The sequence below is a fragment of the Anolis sagrei genome, chromosome 12 (genome assembly GCF_037176765.1).
Source record: "Anolis sagrei isolate rAnoSag1 chromosome 12, rAnoSag1.mat, whole genome shotgun sequence".
Lineage (NCBI taxonomy): Eukaryota > Metazoa > Chordata > Lepidosauria > Squamata > Dactyloidae > Anolis > Anolis sagrei.
Genome location: NC_090032.1, coordinates 841,981 through 867,013, shown reverse-complemented (window position 1 = coordinate 867,013; position 25,033 = coordinate 841,981). Strand labels below are relative to the sequence as shown.

The 25,033-nt window shown below is 45.8% G+C and overlaps 2 protein-coding genes and 1 long non-coding RNA gene across 3 annotated transcripts in view; 2 read left to right on the top strand and 1 right to left on the bottom strand.

The window, feature by feature from the left end:
* UBAP2L (ubiquitin associated protein 2 like) overlaps positions 1–2,008 on the bottom strand; it is a 52,303-nt gene extending 50,295 nt beyond the window's left edge. Inside the window, exon 1 of the mRNA XM_060757947.2 lies at positions 1,904–2,008. The gene's annotated coding sequence lies outside the window, so the exon portion shown is untranslated. The remainder of the gene's footprint in view (positions 1–1,903) is intronic.
* An 890-nt stretch (positions 2,009–2,898) lies between these two features.
* On the top strand, positions 2,899–15,628 carry C12H1orf43 (chromosome 12 C1orf43 homolog). The gene is made up of 7 exons (XM_060757946.2): positions 2,899–3,121; positions 5,126–5,227; positions 6,787–6,904; positions 7,023–7,076; positions 9,830–9,996; positions 10,079–10,137; positions 12,889–15,628. Exons 1-7 carry the CDS (start codon positions 2,927–2,929, stop codon positions 13,082–13,084), a joined length of 891 nt encoding a protein of 296 aa, XP_060613929.2. The 5' UTR covers positions 2,899–2,926; the 3' UTR covers positions 13,085–15,628.
* A 7,055-nt stretch (positions 15,629–22,683) lies between these two features.
* Positions 22,684–24,224, top strand: LOC137097700 (uncharacterized). The gene is made up of 2 exons (XR_010910370.1): positions 22,684–22,727; positions 23,910–24,224. It is a non-coding gene; the product is annotated as an uncharacterized lncRNA (long non-coding RNA).
* Positions 24,225–25,033: the final 809 nt, after the last annotated feature.

Sequence of the window (25,033 nt, the reverse complement as noted above, 5' to 3'; positions counted from 1 at the left end):
AGAAAGGAGTAGAGGAAGTTGAAGAGAATAAGAATTATTTATATATATATAAATATAATTACGATAATAATTACAGAAATATATATATACATATAAAATTACTGTAAAGGAGGGAAGAAAGGACTGGAAGTCGAAGGGAATAAATACAGAATATATAAATATAAAGACTATATATATATATATATATATATATATATATTACGGTAAAGGGAGAGAGGGAAGGAGAGGAAGTCAAAAGAATAAGTATTATATACATATTATATATATAATTATATATATGATTTATATATATATATATATATATACACACACACACACACATATATATAAAATTATGGTAATAATTATATATATATATATATATATATATATATATATATATAAAATCATTTTTTATATATATATATATATATATATATATATATATATGATTTATATAATTACGGTAATAATACCAGAATATATATATATATATATATATACTTATAAAATGTCTGTAAAGGAGGGAAGAAAGTACTGGAAGTCGAAGGGAATAAATACAGAATATATATTTATAGAGACGGTAAAGGGAGACAGAGGAGAGGAAGTCAAAGAGAATAAGTATTATATATATATATATATATATATATATATAACTTCTTGCCTAAGGGCTGAGAAGAGCGGTATACAAATAAAGTAAATAAAAAATAAATAAATACGGTATATATATATAAATCATTATATATAATTACGGTAATAATTACAGAATATATATATATATACATATAAAGTTACTGTAAAGGAGGGAAGAAAGTACTGGAAGTCGAAGAGAATGAATACAGTATATATATAAATAGAAAGAGAGAGACTCTCTCTCTCTCTCTCTATATATATATATATTACGGTAAAGGGAGAGAGGGAAGGAGAGGAAGTCAAAGAGAATTTTATATATATATATATATATGGTAATAATTACAGAATATATATATATAATTACAATTACTGTAAAGGAGGGAAGAAAGTACTGGAAGTCGAAGGATATAAATACAGAATATATATTTATAGGGAGACTATATATATATATATATATAATTACGATAATAATTACAGAATATATATATATACACATATAAAGTTACTGTAAAGGAGGGAAGAAAGTACTGGAAGTCGAAGGGAATAAATACAAAATATATATTTACAGAGAGACTGTGTGTGTATATATATATATATATATATATATATATATAAATTACGATAATAATTACAGAATATATACACTCATATAAAGTTACTGTAAAGGAGGGAAGAAAGTACTGGAAGTCGAAGGGAATAAAGACAATATATATATATATATATATATATATATATATATATATATAATCACGATAATAATTACAGAATATATATATATATATATATACATACACACATATAAAGTTACTGTAAAGGAGGGAAGAAAGTACTGGAAGTCGAAGGGAATGAATAGAGAATATGTATTATGCATAAATAAAGAAATATTTCCGGGGAGGGGAAAGGTCCGGTTCGAAAGCCGGCCGCCCCCTCACTTCCGGCCGGCCGCGCGCGCTAGGCGAGCCCCCGGCTTCACCCCGGCCGACTAGGCCGCAGCGGAGCTCCAGACCGGAACTGCCCTCCTCCTCCTCCTCCTCACGCCCCCTTCCTCCTCTCGCCGACAGAGGGCTTCTCCATACTAACCGGTGAGGATCTCTCTATGTATATATTTCTATGTATAGATTGCCTCTAGGTGTTCCTCTGAGGGCTTCTCCTTCCTTCCTTCCTTCCTTCTCCGAGACCACTATCTACAGAAAGAGAGAGAGGGGGGGGATCTCTCTCTCTCTCTGGGAGGAAATGGAGGGGGCGGGGCCTGGCCTTAAAGGCGCCCCTTCCTCCTTCCTTTCCGCCTCACCTGCGTCTCCTCCTCCGCCGCTCCCTCCTCCTCCGCCGCCGCCGCCACACACACTGACGGGAAGCCAGGCCCGGAACGCCCCTTTTCTAGCGTCACGTGACACGGGGGGAAAAACAGGAGCGGCTTCGCATCACGTGACGGGGGAGGAAAGCGGAAAGCGAAAAAAATCCCTCCGCCACGCCCCCTTTTGGCCTTCCCAGGGTTTGTTTTCCACTTAGGGGCGTGGCTTCCATCTAAAGCTCCACCCCTTTTCTATTGAGATTGGTGGGGAAGAGGGGTGTGATTTCCGTCTAAAGCTCCGCCCCTTTCTAGTGAGATTGCAGAAGAGGGGCGTGGTTTCCGTCTAAAGCTCCGCCCCTTTCTAGTGAGATTGCCGAAGAGGGGCGTGGCTTCCGTCTAAAGCTCCGCCTCCTTTCTATGTTCACATTGAGATTGCCGTGAAAGGGGCGGGGCTTCCGTCTAAAGCTCCGCCCCATTTCTATTGAGATTGAAGAAGAGGGGCGTGGCTTAAGTCTTAATCTCCGCCTCCTTTCTATTGAGATTGAAGGAGAAGAGGGGCGCGGCTTCCGTCTAAAGCTCCGCCTCCTTTCTATTGAGATTGAAGGAGAAGAGGGGCGCGGCTTCCGTCTAAAGCTCCGCCTCCTTTCTATTGAGATTGAAGGGGAAGAGGGGCGTGGCTTCCGTCTAAAGCTCCGCCCCCTTTCTAGTGAGATTGATTGTGAAGAGGAGCGTGGCTTCCGTCTAAAGCTCCACCCCCGTTCTATTGAGATTGAAGAAGAGGGGAGTGGCTTCCGTCCAAAGCTCCGCCCCCTTTCTATGTTCACATTGAGACTGAAGGGGAAGGGGGCGGGGCTTACGGGTTCCATCTTGTCAAATTCCAAAGAGGTGAAGTCCTTTTGTGTGTCTTGAGTCACTTCCGGCTCTCGTGCGACTGGGCCACAAACCCGGAAGTGAGGCTGGATTCAATGTATCACGTGATTTTTTCCTCTCACTCCTAAGCGTCACGTGACGGGGGCGTCGGCCATGTTGCGCGGGGGCCCTCAGGGCGCCGGGATGGCGGCCTCTTCCTCTTCCTCGCCGCCTTCCTCCCGCCCTTCGTCGTCTTCCTCGCTGCCTTCCTCTTCTTCTTCCTCTTCCTCCTCTTCTTCCTCTTCCTCTTCCTCCAGCAACTGGCTTTCCGGCGTGAATGTGGTGCTGTTCATGGCCTACGGCAGCCTGGTGAGGACAAAAGGCCGCGGGAAGACAAACAGGGCCCCGAAAGGCAGAAGGAGAGAATGCTAGAGTGGGGAGGGACCCCCAAAGGGCATCCAGTCCAACCCCCTTCTGCCAGGAAGGAGAGGCACAATCAAAGCCCTCCCCATAGATGGCCATCCAGTCCCTACTCAATAATAATAATAATAGGATCCTAGAATTGGGAGGGAACTCCCCAAACACAAGCAAAGCCCTCCCAACAGATGGCCATCCAACCCACTTCATCATCATCATCCTACCAATCCCTCTCCACAGATGGCCATCCAGTCCCTGCTTAACAATAACAGAATCCTAGACTTGGAAGGGACCCCCAAAGGGCATCCAGTCCAAGCCCCTTCTGCCAGGAAGGAAAGGCACAACTCAATCCCTCCCCATAGAGGGCCATCTAACCCCTGCTCAATAATAATAATAATAATAATAGGATCCTAGAGTTGGAAGGGAGTCCCCAAAGGGCATCCAGTCAATCCCCTTCTGCCTTCATGTGGGAAGGCACAAGCAAGGCCCTCCCGACAGGTGGCCATCCAGCCCACTTCATCATCATCATCATCATACCAATCCCTCTCCACAGATGGCCATCCAGTCCCTGCCTAACAATAACAGAATCCAAGAGTTAGGAGGGACCCCCAAAGGGCATCCAGCCCAACCCTCTTCTGCCGGGAAGGAAAGACACAACTCAATCCCTCCCCATAGAGGGCCATCCAGCCCCTGCTCAATAATAATAATAGGATCGTAGAGTTGGGAGGGAACCCCCAAGGGCCATCTGCCTTCATGTGGGAAGGCACAAGCAAAACCCTCCTGACAGGTGGCCAACCAGCCCACTTCATCATCATCATCATCATACCAATCCCTCTCCACAGAGGGACATCCAGTCCCCGCTTAGCAAAGCCCTCCTGACAGGTGGCCATCCAGCCCACTTCATCATCATCATCATCATCATCATCATCATCCTACCAATCCCTCTCCACAGATGGCTATCCAGTCCCTGCTTAACAATCCTAGACTTGGAAGGGAGTCCCCAAAGGGCATCCAGCCCAAGCCTCTTCTGCCAGAAAGGAAAGGCACCACTCAATCCCTCTCCACAGATGGCCATCCAGTCCCTGCTTAACAACAATAGAATCCTAGAGCTGGGAGGGACCCCCAAAGGGCATCCAGTCCAACCCCCTTCTGCCTTCATGAGGGAAGGCGCAGGCAAAGCCCTCCCGACAGGTGGCCATCCAGCTACTGCATAATACGGAATAATGCCAGAGAATGCTAGAGTTGGAAGGGACCGCCAAAGGGCATCCACTCCAACCCCCTTTTGACAGGAAGGAAAGGCACAAGTCAATCCTTCTCCGCAGATGGCCATCCAGCCCCTTATCAATAATAATTATAGGTTCCTAGACTTGGAAGAGAGTCCCCAAGGGCCATTCAACCCAGTCGCTTTCTGCCTTCATGCACAAGCAAAGCTCTCCCAAAAGATGGCCATCCAGCTACTGCTGAATACGAATGATACTGCAGAATGCTAGTTGGAAGGGACCACCAAAACGCATCCAGTCCAACCCCCTTCTGCCTTTACGTGGGAAGACATAATCAAAACCCTCTCGACAGATGGCCATCCTGCCTCCGCTTTAAAATAATTGGCGATGATGATAGGAATAATAGAAACATAGAATAATAGAGTCCAAAGGGACCCCTAAAGGGCATCCAGTCCAACCCCTTTCTGCCTTTACGTGGGAAGACATGATCAAAGCCCTCCCGACAGATGGACACTCAGCCCCTGCTTAATAATAATAAGAATGATAATAGAATGCTAGAGTTGGAAGGGACCCCAGAGGGCATCTAGTCTAACCTCCTTCGGCCAGGCAGGAAAAGCACAATCCAAGCCCTCCCGACAGATGGCCATCCATCCCCTGCTTATTAATAATAATAATTGTCGTCGTTATTGTTGTTGTTATTATTGTTGTTATCATCATCATTCCCGTCCTCCTCCAGGTCTTTGTGCTGCTCTTCATCTTCGTCAAGAGGCAGATCATGCGCTTTGCCATGAAGTCCCGCCGAGGACCCCACGTTCCGGTGGGGCAGCACGCCCCCAAGGTTGGCTTGCATTCCTCTTGAATTCCCTTACCTTTACCAATAGCGTACATTGAAACGCCTTAAAGGCACACGACAAAAGCAAAAGGTACAAAATGGGCCTGGCATCGCAAGATCCTAGCGTGGGAAGGGAACCCCAAAGGCCATCTAGACCCAAACCCCATTGGCCGGGCAGGAAGGCATCGCCCAAACCCATCATCCCATTCCCATGTCCTATTGTTTACACCCTTAGAGTAGCTTACCACCATTTGGTTGATGAACTATATTATTATTATTATTATTATTATTATTATTATTATTATATACAAATGCTCTGTGCATAATGAGTACCTTAAAAACAAAAGAACCAATGAATGAAATCACACCAAATTTGGCAACAAAACATCTCACAACACAAGGAGTGACCATCACTCAAAAAATTATGATTTTGTCATTTGGGAGTTGTAGTTGCTGGGATTTATAGTTCACCTACAATCAAAGAGCATCCTGAACTCCATCAACGATGGAATTGAACCAAACTTGGCACACAGGACTTGCTGGAATTTATAGTTCACCTACAATCAAATAGCATGATAGAATTGGACCAACTGGGGCATACAGGACTCTCATGACCAACAGAAAATACTGGAAGGGTTTGGTGGGCATTGACCTTGAGTTTGGGAGTTGTAGTTCACCTACATCCAGGGAGCACTGTGGACTCAAACGATGATGGATCTGGACCAAACTTGGCACGAATATTCCATATGCCCAAATATGAACACAGATGGAGTTTGGGGAAAATACACCTTGACATTTGGGAGTTGTAGTTGCTGGGATTTATAGTTCACTTACAATCAAATAGCATGATAGAATTGAACCAACCAGGGCATACAGAACTCCCATGACCAACAGAAAACACTGGAAGGGTTTGGTAGGCATTGACCTTGAGTTTGGGAGTTGTAGTTCACCTACATCCAGAGAGCACTGTGGACTCAAACAATGATGGATCTGGACCAAACTTGGTACGAATACCCAATATGCCCAGATGTGGACACTAGTGGAGTTTGGGGGAAATAGACTTTGACCTTTGGGAGTTGTAGTTGCTGGGAGTTGTAGTTAACCTACAATCAGAGAGCACTCTGAACCCAGCCCACAATGGATCTGCGCCAAACTTGGCAAACTACCTAAATGACCAACATTGAATATTGATGACGTTGGGTGGAGATGTCTTTGAATTCTGGGAGTTGTAGTTCACCAGCACCAAAAAGGAAGAGAAGGACAGGCGGAGAGATCTTCAGCCTTCTCTGCCAAAGGGGTTCCTAACACCATCAGAAATATATGTTTTCTGGTGGTCTTTGACGACCCCCCTGAAACCCCCTTGCGACCCCCAGGTTGAGATCCTGACCCCCAGGTTGAGAAACACTGCATTATCCCATTCCCTTGTCCTATTGTTTACAGCCTGGCCACATCTTACAGTAGCTTACCACCATTCGGTTGATGAGCTATATTATTATTATTATTATTATTATTAGAAATAAAATAGTGAGGATAATAATGTTGTGTCTGCCTTTCTATGCGCGCAGGGCTTGAAGGACGAGATTGAGCTGCGCCTCTCGCGAGTGCAGGACATCAAGTACGAGCCCCAGCTGCTGGCCCCGGATGACGCCCGCCTCCTGCAACTGGAGTCTCCCCGCAGCCCTTGTAGCGTATTGACGGTCCCCGGGGCTCCTGGGTTGGGGGGGGGACCGTGGGGGGGGGGGGTATTAGGGCCCCTCGGCACCCTCCGCCACATTGACTTGGGCCCCTGGCTTCCTTGCAGGCTCCTACAACTACGTCTACAGGATGAAGGCCCTGGATGCTGTTCGAGAGTCCGGTGAGGCACAATCCCGTGGTGGAAGTCGGGCGTGGGGACAGAGAGTTGTGGAATAGAATCCAAGAGGTGAAAGGGACCCCCAAAGGGCATCCAGTCCAACCCCCCTCTGCTATGATAGATAGACAGATAGAGAGATAGAATCCGAGAGGTGGAAGGGACCCCCAAAGGCCGTCCAGTCCAACCCTCTTCTGCTATGATAGATAGATCCATGGATAGATAGATGACACAATCCAATCCCTCCCGGCAGATGGCCACCCAGCCTCATAGGCAATAGAATAATTGAGAAACAGAGCTATGGATGTATAGGATGTATGAGTCCCCCTGGGGAGATAGGGTGAGTTACAAATAAATATTATAATAATTTTATAGAATCCTAAAGGTGGATAGATGGATAGATAGATTTGTGGATGGATGGATGGATGGATGGATGGATGGATGGATGGATAGATAGATAGATAGATAGATAGATAGATAGATAGAATCCTAGCGTTGGAAGGGACCGCCAAAGGTCATCCAGTCCAACCCCCTTCAATCAAAATAGATAGATAGATAGATAGAATCCTAGAGTTGAAAAGGGCCCCAAAGAAGGCCATCCAGTCCACCCCCCTTCTGCCATAATAGGTAGGTAGGAAGGTAGATAATAGAGTGATGGACTTAAAAGAGGCCTAGCTTCAGGTCCCAAGAGATAGATAGATAGAATCCTAGAGTTGGAAGGGACCCCCAAAGGCCATCCAGTCCAACCCCCTTTTGCTGTGATAGATAGATCCATAGAGATAGATAGATAGATAGATAGATAGATACAATCCGATCCCTCCAGACAGATGGCCACCCAGCCTCATGGGCACTAGAATAATTGGGAAACAGGGCTATGGATGTATATGATGTATGAGTCCTCCTGGGGAGATAGGGCAGGTTGCAAATAAATATTATTATTATTATTATTATTATTATTATTATTGTAGAATCCTAAAGGTGGATAGATGCATAGATAGATAGATAGATTCATGGATGGATGGATGGATGGATGGATGGATGGATAGATAGATAGAATCCTAGAGTTGGAAGGGACCTCCAAAGGCCATCCAGTCCAACCCCCTTCTGCTGTAATAGATAGATATATCAATCGATAGAATCCTACGGTAAGAGACCTCCAAAGGCCATCCAATCTAACCCCCTTCAGTCAAAATAGATAGATAGATAGAATCCTAGAGTTGAAAAGGGCCCCAAAGAAGGTCATCCAGTCCACCCCACTTCTGCCATAATAGGTAGGTAGGCAGATAATAGAATTATGGACTTAAGAGAGGCCTAGCTTCAGGTCCCAATAGATAGATAGATAGATAGAATCCTAGAGGTGGAAGGGACCCCCAAAGGCCATCCAGTCTAACCCCCTTCTGCTGTGATAGATAGATCCATAGAGATAGATAGATAGATACAATCCGATCCCTCCCGACAGATGGCCACCCAGCCTCATAGGCACTAGAATAATTGTGAAACAGGGCTATGGATGTATAGGATGTATGAGTCCTCCTGGGGAGATAGGGCAGGTTGCAAATAAATATTATTATTATTGCAATTATTATTATTATTATTATTATTATTGAATCCTAAAGGTGGATAGATGCATAGATAGATTGATTCATGGATGGATGGATGGATGGATGGATGGATGGATAGATAGAATCCTAGCGTTGGAAGGGACCCCCAAAGGCCGTCCAGTCCAACCCCCTTCTGCTATGATAGACAGATCCATTGATAGATAGACAGACACAATCCTATCCCTCGCAACAGATGGCCACTCAGCCTCATAAGCACTAGAATAATTGAGAAACAGAGCTATGGGTGTATAGGACGTATATTTCCCCCCTATTTCCAACAGACCTCACAACCTCTGAGGATGCTTGCAATAGATGCAGGCGAAACGTCAAGAGAAATGCCTCTAGAACATGGCCCTATAGCCCGAATAAACCCACAAGAACTTATTATTATTATTATTATTATTATTATAGAATCCTAAAGGTGGATAGATGCATAGATAGATAGATAGATAGATAGATAGATAGATAGATAGATAGATAGATAGACAGATAGAATCCTAGAGTTGGGACTCCCAAAGGCCATCCAGTCCAATCCCCTTCTGCTATGATAGATAGAATCCTAAAGTTGGAAGGGACCCCCAAAGGCCACCCAGTCTGCTATAATAGATAGATAGATAGATAGATAGAGATAGATAGACAGACAGACGGACAGACAAGGCCATCCAGTCCACCCCCCTTCTGCCACTAAGGAAGGCACAATCCAAGTCCTCCCGACAGATGACCATCCAGCCTCATAGACATTAGCAGCTTCATGAAGGAATAGGGCTTTGCGATAGACTCAATTAGGAAATGGCATTGATAACACAGGAACAAATATTGGGTTGCATACATATTGTCGAAGGCTTTCATGGCCGGAATCACTGGACTGTTGTATGTTTTTTGGGCTGTGTGGCCATGTTCCAGAAGCATTCTCTTCTGACATTTCGCCCGCATGTACGGCAGGTTGTGAGACCACAACCCCTGAGGATGCCTGCTACAGATGTAGGTGAAATGTCAGGAGAGAATGCTTCTGGAAGCTCAATAAACGTACAACAACCCATTGTGTGACATAGTTTTACTCGTCTGTCTATACATCAGGTTTGTGTATCTCAATGCTGTGCAATCCTGGGATTGGTAGTTGAGTGAGGCCGCCATTCTCTCTCTTTGTCCTCCGCGTAGAGATCCCGTTCTCGGCCGAGGGCCGGCACCCCAAGTCCCTGATTGGGAAGAACTTCCGCTCGTACCTGGTGGACCTGCGCAACGCCAGCACCCCCTTCAAGGGCGTCCGCAAGAGCCTGCTGGACACCCTCCTGGACGGCTACGACTGCGCCCGCTGCGGCACCGGGGTCAGTGCAGGCAAGGCCGGGTGGGGGTCCCAAGCCCTCTCCCCTCTCCCCACCCCTCATCGTATCTCTTTATCTTTGCCAGACCTTCGGAAAGGCGGAATACCTCAAGTACCAGGAAGCGCTGTTCGAGCTGGCCGCCATGTGAGTTGGGGTGCTGGGGGTCCATCAGGTTGGGGCCTCCGATTCATTGGGAAGACCTTCCTGGCTGTCAGTGCTGCTGGAGAACAGGTGGCCTGGGTGGGAGTCTCCTTCTCGAGTGGATTATAAGCAGAGGCTGGGTGGCCATCTGTCGGGAGGGATTGGATGGTGCCTCCCTGCATCACAAAAGGGGGATGAACTGGGTGGGCTTTTGGGGGTCCTGACTGTAGAAGAATATAGAGTCTGGTGGAGTCTCCTTTGCTAGAGGTCTTTAACCCAAGGTTGGATGACCATATTTTGGGAGGGATCAGATGGTGTCCTACCCGGCAGAAGAGGGTTGGACTGGATGTTGACCTTTGGGGCCCCTTCAACTCTATGATTCTATCTACCTATCTATCAATGCATCTATACATAGATCCACCTACCTATCTACCTACCTAACCATCTATCCATCCGTCCATCTATTATGGCAGAATGGGTTGGACTGGATGGTTTTCTTTGGGGCCCCTTTCAACTCTAGGATCCTATCTATCTATCTATTATGGCAGAAGGAGGCTGGACTAGATGACCTTCTTTAGGGACCCTTCCAAACTCCAGGATTCTATCTATCTATCAGGACCTGAAGCTAGGCCTCTCTTGAGTCCATCTCTCTATCATCTACCTACCTACCTATTATGGCAGAAGGGGATGGGCTGGATGGTCTTTGGGGCCCTCTATCTATTTATCTATTATGGCAGAAGAGGGTTGGACTAGATGACCTTCCTTGGACCCCTTCCAACTCCAGGATTCTATCTATCTATTGGGACCTGGAGGTAGGCCTCTCTTAGGTCTATCACTCATCTGTCTGTCTGTCTGTCTGTCTATCTATCAGGACCTGAAGGTAGGCCTCTCTTAAGTCCATCACTCTATTACCTACCTACCTATTATGGCAGAAGGGGGTTGGACTAGATGACCTTTTTTGGGGCCCCTTCCAACTCCAGGATTCTATCTATCTATCCATCTATCGGGACCTGAAGCTAGACTTCTCTTGAGTCCATCACTCTATTATCTATCTACCTACCTACCTATTATGGCAGAAGGGGGTAGACTGGATGGTCTTTGGGGCCCTCTATCTATCTATGTCAGAAGGGGCCGCTTCCAACTCCAGGATTCATTCATTCTCTCTCTCTCTCTCTCTCTCTCTCTCTCTCTATGTATCTATCAAGACCTGAAGGTAGGCCTCTCTTAGGTCCATCACTCTATTATCTACCTACTTACCTACCTTTTATGGCAGAAGGGGGTTGGACTGGATGGCCTTCTTTGGGGCCCCTTCCAACTCGAGGATTCTACCTACCTACCTATTATGGCAGAAGGGGGTGGACTGGATGGCCTTTGGGGCCCTTACCTATCTATCTATTATGGCAAAAGGGGGTTGGACTAGATGACCTTTCTTCGGCCCCTTCCAACTCCAGGATTCTATCCATCCATCTATCTGTCTGTCTATCTATCTATCTATCTATCTATCAGGACCTGGAGGTAGGCTTCTCTGAGGTCCATCACTCATCTATCTATCTATCTATCTATCTATCTGCCTATCTACCTACCTATCTATCATCTATCTATCCATCCATCCATCCCTCTATCCATCTATCGATTGATCCATCCATCCATCCATCCATCCATCCATCCATCCATCCATCTATCTATCTATCTATCTATCTATCTATCGGGATCTGGAGGTAGGCCTCTCTTAGGTCCATCACTCTATCATCTATCTATCTATCTATCTATCTATCTATCTATCTATCTATCTATCGGGATCTGGAGGTAGGCCTCTCTTAGGTCCATCACTCTATCATCTATCTATCTATCTATCTATCTATCTATCTATCTATCTATCTATCGGGATCTGGAGGTAGGCCTCTCTTAGGTCCATCACTCTATCATCTATCTATCTATCTATCTATCTATCTATCTATCTATCTATCGGGATCTGGAGGTAGGCCTCTCTTAGGTCCATCACTCTATCATCTATCTATCTATCTATCTATCTATCTATCTATCGGGATCTGGAGGTAGGCCTCTCTTAGGTCCATCACTCTATCATCTATCTATCTATCTATCTATCTATCTATCTATCTATCGGGATCTGGAGGTAGGCCTCTCTTAGGTCCATCACTCTATCATCTATCTATCTATCTATCTATCTATCTATCTATCTATCTATCTATCGGGATCTGGAGGTAGGCCTCTCTTAGGTCCATCACTCTATCATCTATCTATCTATCTATCTATCTATCTATCTATCTATCTATCGGGATCTGGAGGTAGGCCTCTCTTAGGTCCATCACTCTATCATCTATCTATCTATCTATCTATCTATCTATCTATCGGGATCTGGAGGTAGGCCTCTCTTAGGTCCATCACTCTATCATCTATCTATCTATCTATCTATCTATCTATCTATCTATCGGGATCTGGAGGTAGGCCTCTCTTAGGTCCATCACTCTATCATCTATCTATCTATCTATCTATCTATCTATCTATCTATCTATCTACTCTGGACTGGACTGGATGGTCTTTGGGGATCCCTTCCCATTGTCATGGAAGGTAGAGTGCCTTGCAGTATGATGCAGTCTCCTTCGCTAGAGGGATTAGAGGCTGAGTGGGATGGATCGGATGGTGTCCTCCTTCCTGGCCGAAGGGGGCTGGACTGGATGGCCTTTGGGAGACCCCCCTGAGTGCCCTTCTCTCTCTCTCTCTCTCTGGCTGCAGCATCAAGGCCCGGGGCGGTGGGAGCCAGCGGCAGCACCAGTCGGCGGCCAAGGACCTGACGCTGTCTCCGGACCTCTCGGGCCCCACCATCCAGGTGACCTACCTGCCGTCCAGCCAGAAGAGCAAGCGGCCCAAGCACTTCCTGGAGCTCAAGAGCTTCAAGGACAACTACAACACGCTGGAGAGCACCCTCTGAGGACATAGGACAACACTCTCTGGCCTCCTTTATTTATTTACCCTTCTCTCTCTCTCTCTCTCTCTCCAAGAAGAAGAGCGCCTTCCTATTGGGCCTTTACACAGAACTCAGTCCTCTGCCCTGAATGAAATTTATGAAAACATTAAAAAGTGGGATTATTATCATTATTATTATTGACACAAAAGCACAGTATGTCACAGCAAACAAGCTCTATATGCTGGATTTCAGATCACAAAATCACAAGTCGAACACTTCCCAAGCGTCTATGACTGCGTGATGTTGTTGTTGTTGTTGTTGTTGTTGTTATTATTATTATTATTATTATTATTAGAAACACAACAAAATGAGTCCACAGCAAAGAAGGTCACTCTGCAGGCTGTTGTATTGGATCACACGTCAGACACATTATTATCATTATTATTATTATTATTACTATTAAATACACAACAAGATTGGCACACAGCAAACAAGGTCACTCTGCTGGCTGTTGTGTTGGATCACACGTCGGACACTATTATTATTATTATTATTATTATTATTATTATTATTATTAGATACACAACAAGATTGGCACACAGCAAACAAGGTCACTCTCCTGGCTGTTGTGTTAGATCACACGTCGGACACATTATTATTATTATTATTATTATTATTACTATTAAATACACAACAAGATGAGTCCACAGCAAACAAGGTCACTCTCCTGGCTGTTGTGTTGGATCACACGTCGGACGCTTCCCAAGTGTCTAGGACTGTGTGATGTATCAGTGAAGGACGCTGCTGACAGGTGGTGATTTTTTCAGTGCCGATTGTTTTAAGTGCAGGCCAAGGTCTTGAGGCACTGCACCCAGTGTGCCGATCACCACTGGGACCCCCTTGACTGGCTTTGCAGTTCGATCTTCAGATCCTCATATCGTGTCAGCTTTTCCAGTGGCTTCTTGTCCATTCTGCTGGGATTGCAACAACGATGATCCACGTTGTTGAGGTCAGGTTTCTTGTGCTCCAAAAGTCTGTCAGTCTGAATTCGGAAGTCCCAGAGGAGTTTGACGTGTTTGTTTTCCGTAACTATTTCTGGCTTGTGATCCCACCAGTTCTTTGTCGCAGGCAGGTGGTCTTTGTGGCACAACTACCAGTGGATCATCCAAGCAAGGGTGTTGTGCCTCTGCTTGGAGTCTGTCTGTGATCTTCTTGCAGCAGCTGAGGATGTGACACTGACTACAATGCGGTCTGAGCTCTGCCACATGCACAACGGAGGACCTTCTCACACTCCAACTGGCCAGTTTCTGCTCAAAGGACATTTAGTATCATGTTTTTAAATAGATCTTTAACTGTATTCTCAATTCGCTTCTGGCACAATAAATAAAACAGAGTTGGGCCTGCTGTGCCTTTGTTTTGCCAGCAGGGGTCCCCTTTCCCTTCTTGTTCTTGCAATGCAGAGAGTGGCAGAGTTGATCTCGGTGTACTACAACTCCCACACTTACTTACTTACTTACTTACTTAGGCGATCCCTCGTTGGACGAGTAAGATGGTCTTCCATTATGGATTTCCTTGTGGGTCCGCATGTGGCTGTGGAGCCCTCTTCTTGCTCTGCATCTTCTTCCGCAGTGAGGAGGGCATTGGTTTCCAGGTGGAAGGCGGTCTCGCTTGGGGTTGGCTTGACGCGCCTTCCTCTTGGCACGTTTCTCCCTTTCACCCTCCACTCGTGCCTCCTCGAATTCTGCAGCACTGCTGGTCACAGCCGACCTCCAGCTGGAGCGCTCAAGGGCCAGGGCTTCCCAGTTCTCCGTGTCTATGCCAGAGTTTTTAAGGTTGGCTTTGAGCCCATCTTTCAATCTCTTTTCCTGCCCACCAACGTTCCGTTTTCCGTTCTTAAGTTCAGAGTAGAGCAATTGCTTTGGGAGACGGTGGTCAGACATCTGGACAACGTGGCCGGCCCAGCGGAGTTGATGTTGGAGGACCATCGCTTCAGTGCTGGTGGTCTTTGCTTCTTCCAGCACGCTGACATTTGTCCGCTTGTCTTGCCAGGAGATTTGCAGGATTTTCCGGAGGCAGCGCTGATGGAATCGTTCCAGGAGTTGCATGTGACGTCTGTAGACAGTCCACGTCTCACAGGCATAGAGCAGAGTTGGGAGGACAATAGCTTTGTAGACAAGCACCTTGGTCTCCCTACGGATGTCCCGGTCCTCAAACACTCTCTGCTTCATTCTGGAAAATGCTGCACTTGCAGAGCTCAGGCGGTGTTGTATTTCGGCGTCGATGTTGACTTTGGTGGAGAGGTGGCTGCCAAGGGAGCGGAAATGGTCCACATTTCCTAATGTGACACCATGAAGCTGTATCTCTGGCATTGGAGAGGGGATGGCTGGTGACTGCTGGAACAGCAGTTTGGTTTTCTCGATGTTCAGAACACTCCAGCCAATTATACTGTTTGTTATCCTGTGCTGACCCTTTGGTGGGTTTAGTTTCTCTCACAAAAAGCCAAAAGGGATCAAAGGGGGGCATTGATACAACACGGTTTTGAATAAAGGCGCTTCTTTTTTGACTGAGTTCATCCAGTGTCTGTCTCGTTGCAATTTCAATCCTCTGTCCATATCTCGACCTATGTTTGTATCACTTCATATTGTGGAGCTGCATTTGTTCTACTGTGTAGACCATGCATGGGCCAGCTTCAGCCCTCCAGGTGTTTTGGATCCCAACTCCCACAATTCCTAACAGCCTCACGCCCCTCCTTTCCCCCCCTCAGCCACTTATTTATTTATTTATTTATTTCAAAGTTTTCTATACCGACCTTCTCACCTTATTGAGGGACCCAGCCCGGTTTCCAACCATAAAAACACATACCATCAGTAAAATATCATAGTTCACAATTACAGTAACACATTTAAAATAACAATATATTTAGGTTCTTGTGGGTTTTTTCGGGCTATAGGGCCATGTTCTAGAGGCATTTCTCCTGACGTTTCGCCTGCATCTATGGAAAGCATCCTCACTACCTCTGAGGATGCTTGCCATAGATGCAGGCGAAACGTCAGGAGAAATGCCTCTAGAACATGGCCATATAGCCCGAAAAAACCCACAAGAACCTAGTGATTCCAGCCATGAAAGCCTTCGACAATACATTGAACAATATATTTAAAACTACAGTGGCCAGTTGTCATATTAAAATCAAATATACATCATCTATCTAACTATTGGGACCCTATTGACCCTCCAAGTTTGTTAGTTTCACCATTACAGATTTGGTCAAGTCCATGGTTGACAACTGGCCTTAGGTCCATCACTCTTATCTATCTACCTACCTAGACCTGAAGGTAGGCCTCTCTTAGGTCCATCACTCTATTATCTATCTACCTTCCTACCTAGATTTGAAGGTAGGCCTCTCTTAGGTCCATCACTCATTATCTATCTATCTATCTATCTATCTACCTACCTAGACCTGAAGGTAGGCCTCTCTTAGGTCCATCACTCTATTATCTATCTACCTTCCTACCTAGATTTGAAGGTAGGCCTCTCTTAGGTCCATCACTCATTATCTATCTATCTATCTATCTATCTACCTACCTAGACCTGAAGGTAGGCCTCTCTTAGGTCCATCACTCTATTATCTATCTACCTTCCTACCTAGATTTGAAGGTAGGCCTCTCTTAGGTCCATCACTCATTATCTATCTATCTATCTATCTATCTATCTATCTATCTACCTACCTAGACCTGAAGGTAGGCCTCTCTTAAGTCCATCACTCTATTATCTATCTACCTTCCTACCTAGATTTGAAGGTAGGCCTCTCTTAGGTCCATCACTCATTATCTATCTATCTATCTATCTATCTATCTACCTACCTAGACCTGAAGGTAGGCCTCTCTTAGGTCCATCACTCTATTATCTATCTACCTTCCTACCTAGATTTGAAGGTAGGCCTCTCTTAGGTCCATCACTCATTATCTATCTATCTATCTATCTATCTATCTATCTACCTACCTAGACCTGAAGGTAGGCCTCTCTTAGGTCCATCACTCTATTATCTATCTACCTTCCTACCTAGATTTGAAGGTAGGCCTCTCTTAGGTCCATCACTCATTATCTATCTATCTATCTATCTATCTATCTACCTACCTAGACCTGAAGGTAGGCCTCTCTTAAGTCCATCACTCTATTATCTATCTACCTTCCTACCTAGATTTGAAGGTAGGCCTCTCTTAGGTCCATCACTCATTATCTATCTATCTATCTATCTATCTATCTACCTACCTAGACCTGAAGGTAGGCCTCTCTTAGGTCCATCACTCTATTATCTATCTACTTTCCTACCTAGATTTGAAGGTAGGCCTCTCTTAGGTCCATCACTCATTATCTATCTATCTATCTATCTACCTACCTACCTAGACCTGAAGGTAGGCCTCTCTTAGGTCCATCACTCTATTATCTATCTACCTTCCTACCTAGATTTGAAGGTAGGCCTCTCTTAGGTCCATCACTCATTATCTATCTATCTATCTACCTACCTAGACCTGAAGGTAGGCCTCTCTTAAGTCCATCACTCTATTATCTATCTACCTTCCTACCTAGATTTGAAGGTAGGCCTCTCTTAGGTCCATCACTCATTATCTATCTATCTATCTATCTATCTATCTATCTACCTACCTAGACCTGAAGGTAGGCCTCTCTTAGGTCCATCACTCTATTATCTATCTACCTTCCTACCTAGATTTGAAGGTAGGCCTCTCTTAGGTCCATCACTCATTATCTATCTATCTATCTATCTATCTATCTATCTACCTACCTAGACCTGAAGGTAGGCCTCTCTTAGGTCCATCACTCTATTATCTATCTACCTTCCTACCTAGATTTGAAGGTAGGCCTCTCTTAGGTCCATCACTCTATTATCTATCTACCTTCCTACCTAGATTTGAAGGTAGGCCTCTCTTAGGTCCATCACTCATTATCTATCTATCTATCTATCTATCTATCTACCTACCTAGACCTGAAGGTAGGCCTCTCTTAGGTCCATCACTCTCTATCTATCTATCTATCTATCTATCTATCTCTCTATCGGGACCTGAAGGTAGTCCTCTGTCAGATCTGTCACATCTAGCTTAAGCGGTTCAGCAGGGAAAGGAAAGGGCCTGAGGCTGTTTGGAATGGTGGGAGTTACAGTTAAAAACACCTGGAGGGAGGGCCCAAGTTTGCTCATGCCTGGTGTAGGCAAACCCTTTGACCTTGAGAAGCTACAACTCCCAGGACTCCATCTCCTTCAGCTTCAAGTGGTGCCAAACTGCATCAATTGCTAGAGTGCTCATGCATTCTTAATCCTAGCACATTTGCCCTGGATCAAGGAATGGATTCGTTGCAAGAACCGCACAACGCTTGCTCGCCCTGCAGCAATGCATGGCCTTTTGGGGGAAAAAATATCCCCACTTGGGGGGGGGGGAGATTAATACAGCTTGGGCTCCACTTGTAGTTGCCCTCGCTCAGTGCTATGGGACAATGGGAGTTGTAGTTTGGTTGCAATGCCATGACTCGGGCAGAGAAGGCAAAAGACCTTGCAAAACAGTACATCCAAGGATTCCACAGCATGGTTCAAATAGCGTCAGACCACATTCATTCTCTCTTCTTTATTTGGTATACATTTTAATTATGATATATGAGAAATAAACAACAATTGATTGTAGGCTAACAATAAATCCCAGCAACTACAACTCCCAAATGCCAAGGTCTATTTCCCCCAAACTCCACCAGTGTGGGCATATTGAGTATTCGTGCCAAGTTTGGTCCAAATCCATCATTTCTTGAGTCCACAGTGCTTTCTTGATGTAGGTGAACTACAACTCCCAAACTCAAGGTCAATGCCCACCAAACCCAGTATTTTCAGTTGGTCATGGGAGTTCTGTGTACCAAGTTTGATTCACTTCCATCGTTGGTGGAGTTCAGAATGCTCTTTGGTTGTAGGCGAACTATAAATCCCAGCAACTATAAATCCCAAATGACAAAAAGTGTGGTGGAGGCTCCTTCTTTGGAGGCTTTGAAGCAGAGGCTGGATGGCCATCTGCTGGGGGTGCTTTGATTGTGCTTTTCCTGGCAGAATGGGGTTGGACTAGATGGCCCACCAGGTCTCTTCTAGGATTCAGTCTCCGGTGTAGATGCACCCCTGATGGGATGGGGTTCGGCTTGGAATGGGGCCCACGTTCCTCCCTCTGATGGGCTGAGTGACGGCAACCGGACTCGACGGGGCGGATAATGACCGCGGAGGGGGCCGGCCCCATTTGGCCAGGCCTTGTCAATAACTGGAACCCGGCATCAGAGTGATGGGCCCTGCAGCCAGGACGCGCCAAGGTCAATGGCCAACGATCTGCTCTTGATCCGCTCTTCAATATATTCTATGTACCCAATTCTAATGCTCGCCTTCTTTGGTTCCTTTACCTCTCTCCAAACGTTAGGCTGCAGATCCAATCTGCATCATACAACGATCTTTGTGCTGCTTCAGGAGCTCCTCCTGGAAGGACCTCACCTCTCCTTTAGGGACTCAATGAGTTCTAAGATTCGTAGTTTGGTGAGGCATCCACTTCCTTTGGCAGGGGAGGCTCAAGGCCTTGCAAAACTGCATCTCCCAGGACTCCACTGCATTGAACCAAGGCAATCCAAGTGCACTCATTCTGCACCCCAAGGTTTCCCTTTCCATCGCTGGAAGCTTTGGCGTCCAAACACTTTAGTACTGAACTCCAAGGTGCACCTTGGGGGGCACTTTTTTGCTGCTGCGTATTCTGTTCAGCAGCAAATACTTTGGTTTTTGGTTTTGAAAATTGAGCTGCGCATTAGATTCGATGGCGCATTAAGCTCAAACCAATACAGCATCGTTTTGCAAGAATCCTCCAGAAAGCAGTCCAGCATGAGGCTGCTCCCGGGGTCCTTCTTGTCTGCCTATCTATCTACCAATCAACATATCTAGTATCTACCTCTCTATCCATCTACCTATCCATTTACCTACCTATCTGTGTACTTAATTATCTACTTATCTAACTACCTACCTATCTATGTACCTACCTTTCTATTTTCCTACCTACCTGCCTACCTGTTTTCCTACCTACCCACTTAACTATTTACCTATGTACCTACTTATTTACCTACTTACTTACCTACCTATTAACCTATCTATCTGCCTACTTACCTACCTATTTACCTATCAACCTACTCACCTATGTACTTACCTACCTACCTATCAATTTATCTGCCTACCTATTTACCTACCAGCCTGCTTATTTACCTACCTACATACCTATCAACCTATCTATTTGCCTACCTATTTACCTCCCTACCTGCCTACTTACCTATTTACCTACCTACCTATTTACTTACCTACTTACTACCTATCAATTTACATACCTACCTTTCTATTTACCTACCAACCTGCCTATTTATCTACCTACCTATTTACCTCCCTACCCACCTGCCTACCTACCTATTTACCTACCTACCTACTCACCTATCTACTTACCCACCCACCTATGTTCCTACCTATCAATTTACCTATCTTCTATTTATCTACCAACCTGCCTATTTACCTACCTACCTATCAACTTATCTATTTACCTACCTACCTATTTACCCCCCTACCTACCTATCTGCCTATCCATTTACGTACCTTCCTACCTACTTACCTGTGTACTTAATTATCTACTTATCTAACTACTTACCTATGTACATACCTTTCTATTTACCTACCTACCTGCCTACCTGTTTTCCTACCTACCCACTTAACTATTTACCCATGTATCTACTTATTTACCTACCTATTAACCTACCTATCTGCCTGCTTACCTACCTATTTACCTATCAACCTACTTACCTATTTACCTACCTACCTACTCACCTATGTACTTACCTACCTACCTATCAATTTATCTACCTACTTCTCTATTTACCTACCAGCCTGCCTATTTACCTACCTACATACCTATCAACCTATCTGTTTACCTACCTATTTACCTCCCTACCTGCCTACTTACCTATTTACCTACCTACCTATTTACTTACCTACTTACTACCTATCAATTTACATACCTACCTTTCTATTTACCTACCAACCTGCCTATTTATCTACCTACCTATTTACCTCCCTACCCACCTGCCTACTTACCTACCTATTTACCTACCTACCTACTCACCTATCTACTTACCCACCCACCTATGTTCCTACCTATCAATTTACCTATCTTCTATTTATCTTCCGACCTGCCTATTTACCTACCTACCTATCAACTTATCTATTTACCTACCTACCTATTTACCCCCCTACCTACCTATCTGCCTACTTACCTATTTACCTACCTACCTACCTACTTACCTACTTACCCACCTATCTACGTACCTATCAATTTACCTACCTACCTTTCTATTTACCTATCAACCTGCCTATTTACCTATCAACCTATCTATTTACCTCCCTACCTATTTACCTCCCTACCTGCCTACTTACCTCCCTACCTATGTATGTACCTATTTACCTACCCACCCATCTACCTACATATCTATTTCCCTATCTTCCTACCTACCTACCTCCCTACCTACTTATCTATCTATCTATGTATATAGCCGTATCTTTGTGTGTGCGGCCACATTCCATGCGCTGACCTCCCCGAATGCTCCTTGCTTGCCCTCGATGCCGGGCCCTCCGGTCTGTTCCTGCTGCTCCGCGCTGGCGCATCGATCCCCGCCATCTAGCGATGGAGACTTCCCCGCGGCCTTTTTGCACGCTCTGCCAGGCAGGACACATGGGTGACCTTGCGGAGGGATTGTGGGGGCCATAGAACATGCAGGCTCCCTCCTGTTTGGGCAAGGCCCACATTCAAGGAAGGTCCCTTGGAGCCTGGCGGAGTTGCCTTCCTTCTCCAGAAGTCTTTCAGCAGGGGCTGGATGGCCATCTGTCGGGAGGGGTTGAATCGTGTCTCCCTTCATAGCTGAATAGGATTGGACTGGATGGCCATTGGGGTCCCTATCTTTAGGACTCCTTGATATATCTATCATCTCCCTCTCGAGCTTGTCTATCAATCATCTATGGTTGGATAGCCATCTGCCAGGAGGGATTGGATTGTGGGAGTTGAAGTCCAAAGCACCTGGAGGGCCCAGATTTGCCCTTGCAAAGCCATAACTTATTATTATTATTATAATACTATAGCATATTATTATTATTATTATTATTATTGTGGTCCAACTGCACGGATGCGCTGTCCAACTGCATTCGTTCCACAGTGCGGATGCACCCAGAGATATGGCAAGACAACCCTCATCGCTGGGCAATGGGAATTGTAGTCCAACCCATCCCAGGAGGGAAGGCACACTGCAACAGAGGCCATCGATGTGGAATAGAGGGGCCCAGAGGCCTGTGAGCGAGTGCAGAGCATCCGGTCGAAGGCTATTGATCAGGGTAATGGGGCTCCAAGGGCATCGAGGGGAGGGGAGGGGGCATCAATGGGAACGCAGCCACGTGTGGGACACGCACACCCCTTCCCCAAAGGCCACTGAGGGAGGGACCACCCCTTGCCGCACCCAGGGGGGCAAGCAGGGCCGGCTATAAAGGGGGGCAAACAAGGGCAAGGCTGGCATCAGATGGTGGAGAGAGAGAGAGAGGGGGACAGGGGGCCACAGAAGACAGGTAAGGAGGAAGGGAGGAAGGAAAGAAGGAAGGAAGGGAGGAAGGAAGGAAGGAAGGAAGGAAGGAAGGAAGGAGAAAGACAGGAGGAAAGAAGAAGGGAGAAAGAAAGGAGGAAAGAAAGAAAGACCAAAAGGAAAGGAAAGAAGGAAGGGAGAAGGAAAAGGATGGAAGGAAGAAGGAAGGAAAGAGGAAAGAAGAAACGAAAGGAGGGAGCGAAGGAAAGAAAGAAGGAGGGAGTGAGGAAGGAAGGAAGAGGAAGGGAAAGGACGAACGAAGGGAAGGGGAGGAGGGGGGAGGAAGGAGGGAGGGAAGGAAGGAAAGAAGGAAGGAAGAAAGAAGCGAGAAAGGAAGAGGGAAGGAAAGGAGGAAAGGAAGGAAGGAAGGAGGGAGGGAGGGAGGGAGAGCAGGAAGGAAGAGGAGGGAGGAAAGTTAAAAGGAAAAAGGAAGGAAGGAAGGAAGGAAGGAGGAAAGGAAGAAGGGAAGGAAGAAGGGAGGGAAGGAAGGAAGGAAGAAGGAAAGAAGGAAGAAAGGAACAGGGAAGGAAGGAAAGAAGGAAGGAAGGAGGGAGGGAAGGAGCGAAGGAAGAGGAGGGAGGAAAGTTAGACGGAAATAAAGGAGGGAAAGAGAAACAGGCGAAGAAAGAAAGAGGCATGGAAAGAAGGAAGAAAGGAAGGAAGGAAAGAAAGAGAAAAAGAAGAAAGGAGGGAGGGAAGGGAAGGGAGGTAGGTACCAGGTAGTGGTTCCTTGTTGTAACCTTTCCAAAACTTGGAAAGTGTACACTGTAGAAAGAGAGGAAGGAAGGAGAAAAGAGGAAGGAAGGAAGGAAGGAAGAAGGACGTTCCCAGGTAAGGGTCCCTTGCTGTTCCCTTTCCCAAACTGGGAGCATTCACACTGTGGAGGGAGTGCCGTTTTGTCCCACGTCCGCTGCCCTGGCTCAAGGCTATGGCGTCCTGGGAGCTGTAGTTCGGCTGAGAACGCTATGCTACAGCCCCCAGTTTGCCACGGCCTTGAGGCGGGGCAGCGAAAGTTGTGGTCCAAATGCATCCATCCTGTCTTAAGCCAGAATCTTGGGAGTCCTTCCCCAAGTGGGGCAGATGGGTCTTCCTTCCAGGGAAGAAGGGGGTTGGACTGGGTGGGCTTTGGACCCCAACGCTCCCTTTTCCTCCCTTCTTCTCGTTCCAGATCCGGAGCCCTTCTCCTGCGCAGACCCCCTTCGACTGATGGTTCCCCTGCTTCTGTCTGATATGTTTGATATTAGGTTGTTCTACTGGGAAACCAACTAAATATCAAACATATTCTTACAGCGCCAGGGCCCTCTCGGCGTTGGCTTCGCAACCAGGACCAGGACCGGCCCTTCCAGCAAACCTTCGCCTTGCCGCTATCCCAATGACTGCAAAGGGACACAACTTCGTTTTGGTTCGATTGGTTGAGATGTGCATTGGAAAACTAGAGGCCCCACAAAACAAAACAAAACAAAACAGAGATTCTGCAGTTTAATACACTTTCTTCCGTGTTTTTATGTTACAAGACATTAGGAAATGACATTGGTATCCCAGGAATGGAAACTGTGTGACATCGTATTATTATTATTATTATTATTATTATTATTATTATAGGCTCGACGGTCACATTGGGACCTCTTGCCCCAGCTTGGCCTCCTCAGTAAATGTGTCTGCAACTATATTTGACTCTGTCCTGCTCTCCTCCCTTGCATCCTCTCCTCTATCCATCCATCCATCCATCCAACCAACCAAACATATGCATCTGTCTATCTATCCACCCATCCATCCACCTATCCATCCATCCATCCATCTATCATCTACCCATCCATCTATCTATCCATCCATCCATCCATCCATCCATTCATCCATCCATCCAACCAACCAACCATATGCATCTATCTATCCACCCACCCATCCATGCATCTACCTATATATACATCAATCTATCTATGCATCTATCTGCTCTATCTGCTCTATCTATCTATCTATCTATCTATCTATCTATCTATCATGAGTTGGACTGGAGGGCCCATGGGGTCTCTTCCAAGAAATATATCTATCTGGGTTGTTGTAGGTTGTTCGGGCTATATGGCCATGTTCTAGAAGCATTCTCTCCTGACGTTTTGCCTGCATCTATGGCAAGCATCCTCAGAGGTTGTGAGGTCTGTCTACCTACCTACCTATCTACTTACCTATCTACTCTATCTATCCATCTATCTATGGGCTGGACGGGGTGGCCCTTGGGGTCTCTTCCAACTGTATGATTCAATCAATCTATCTATCTATCTATCCATCCATCCATCA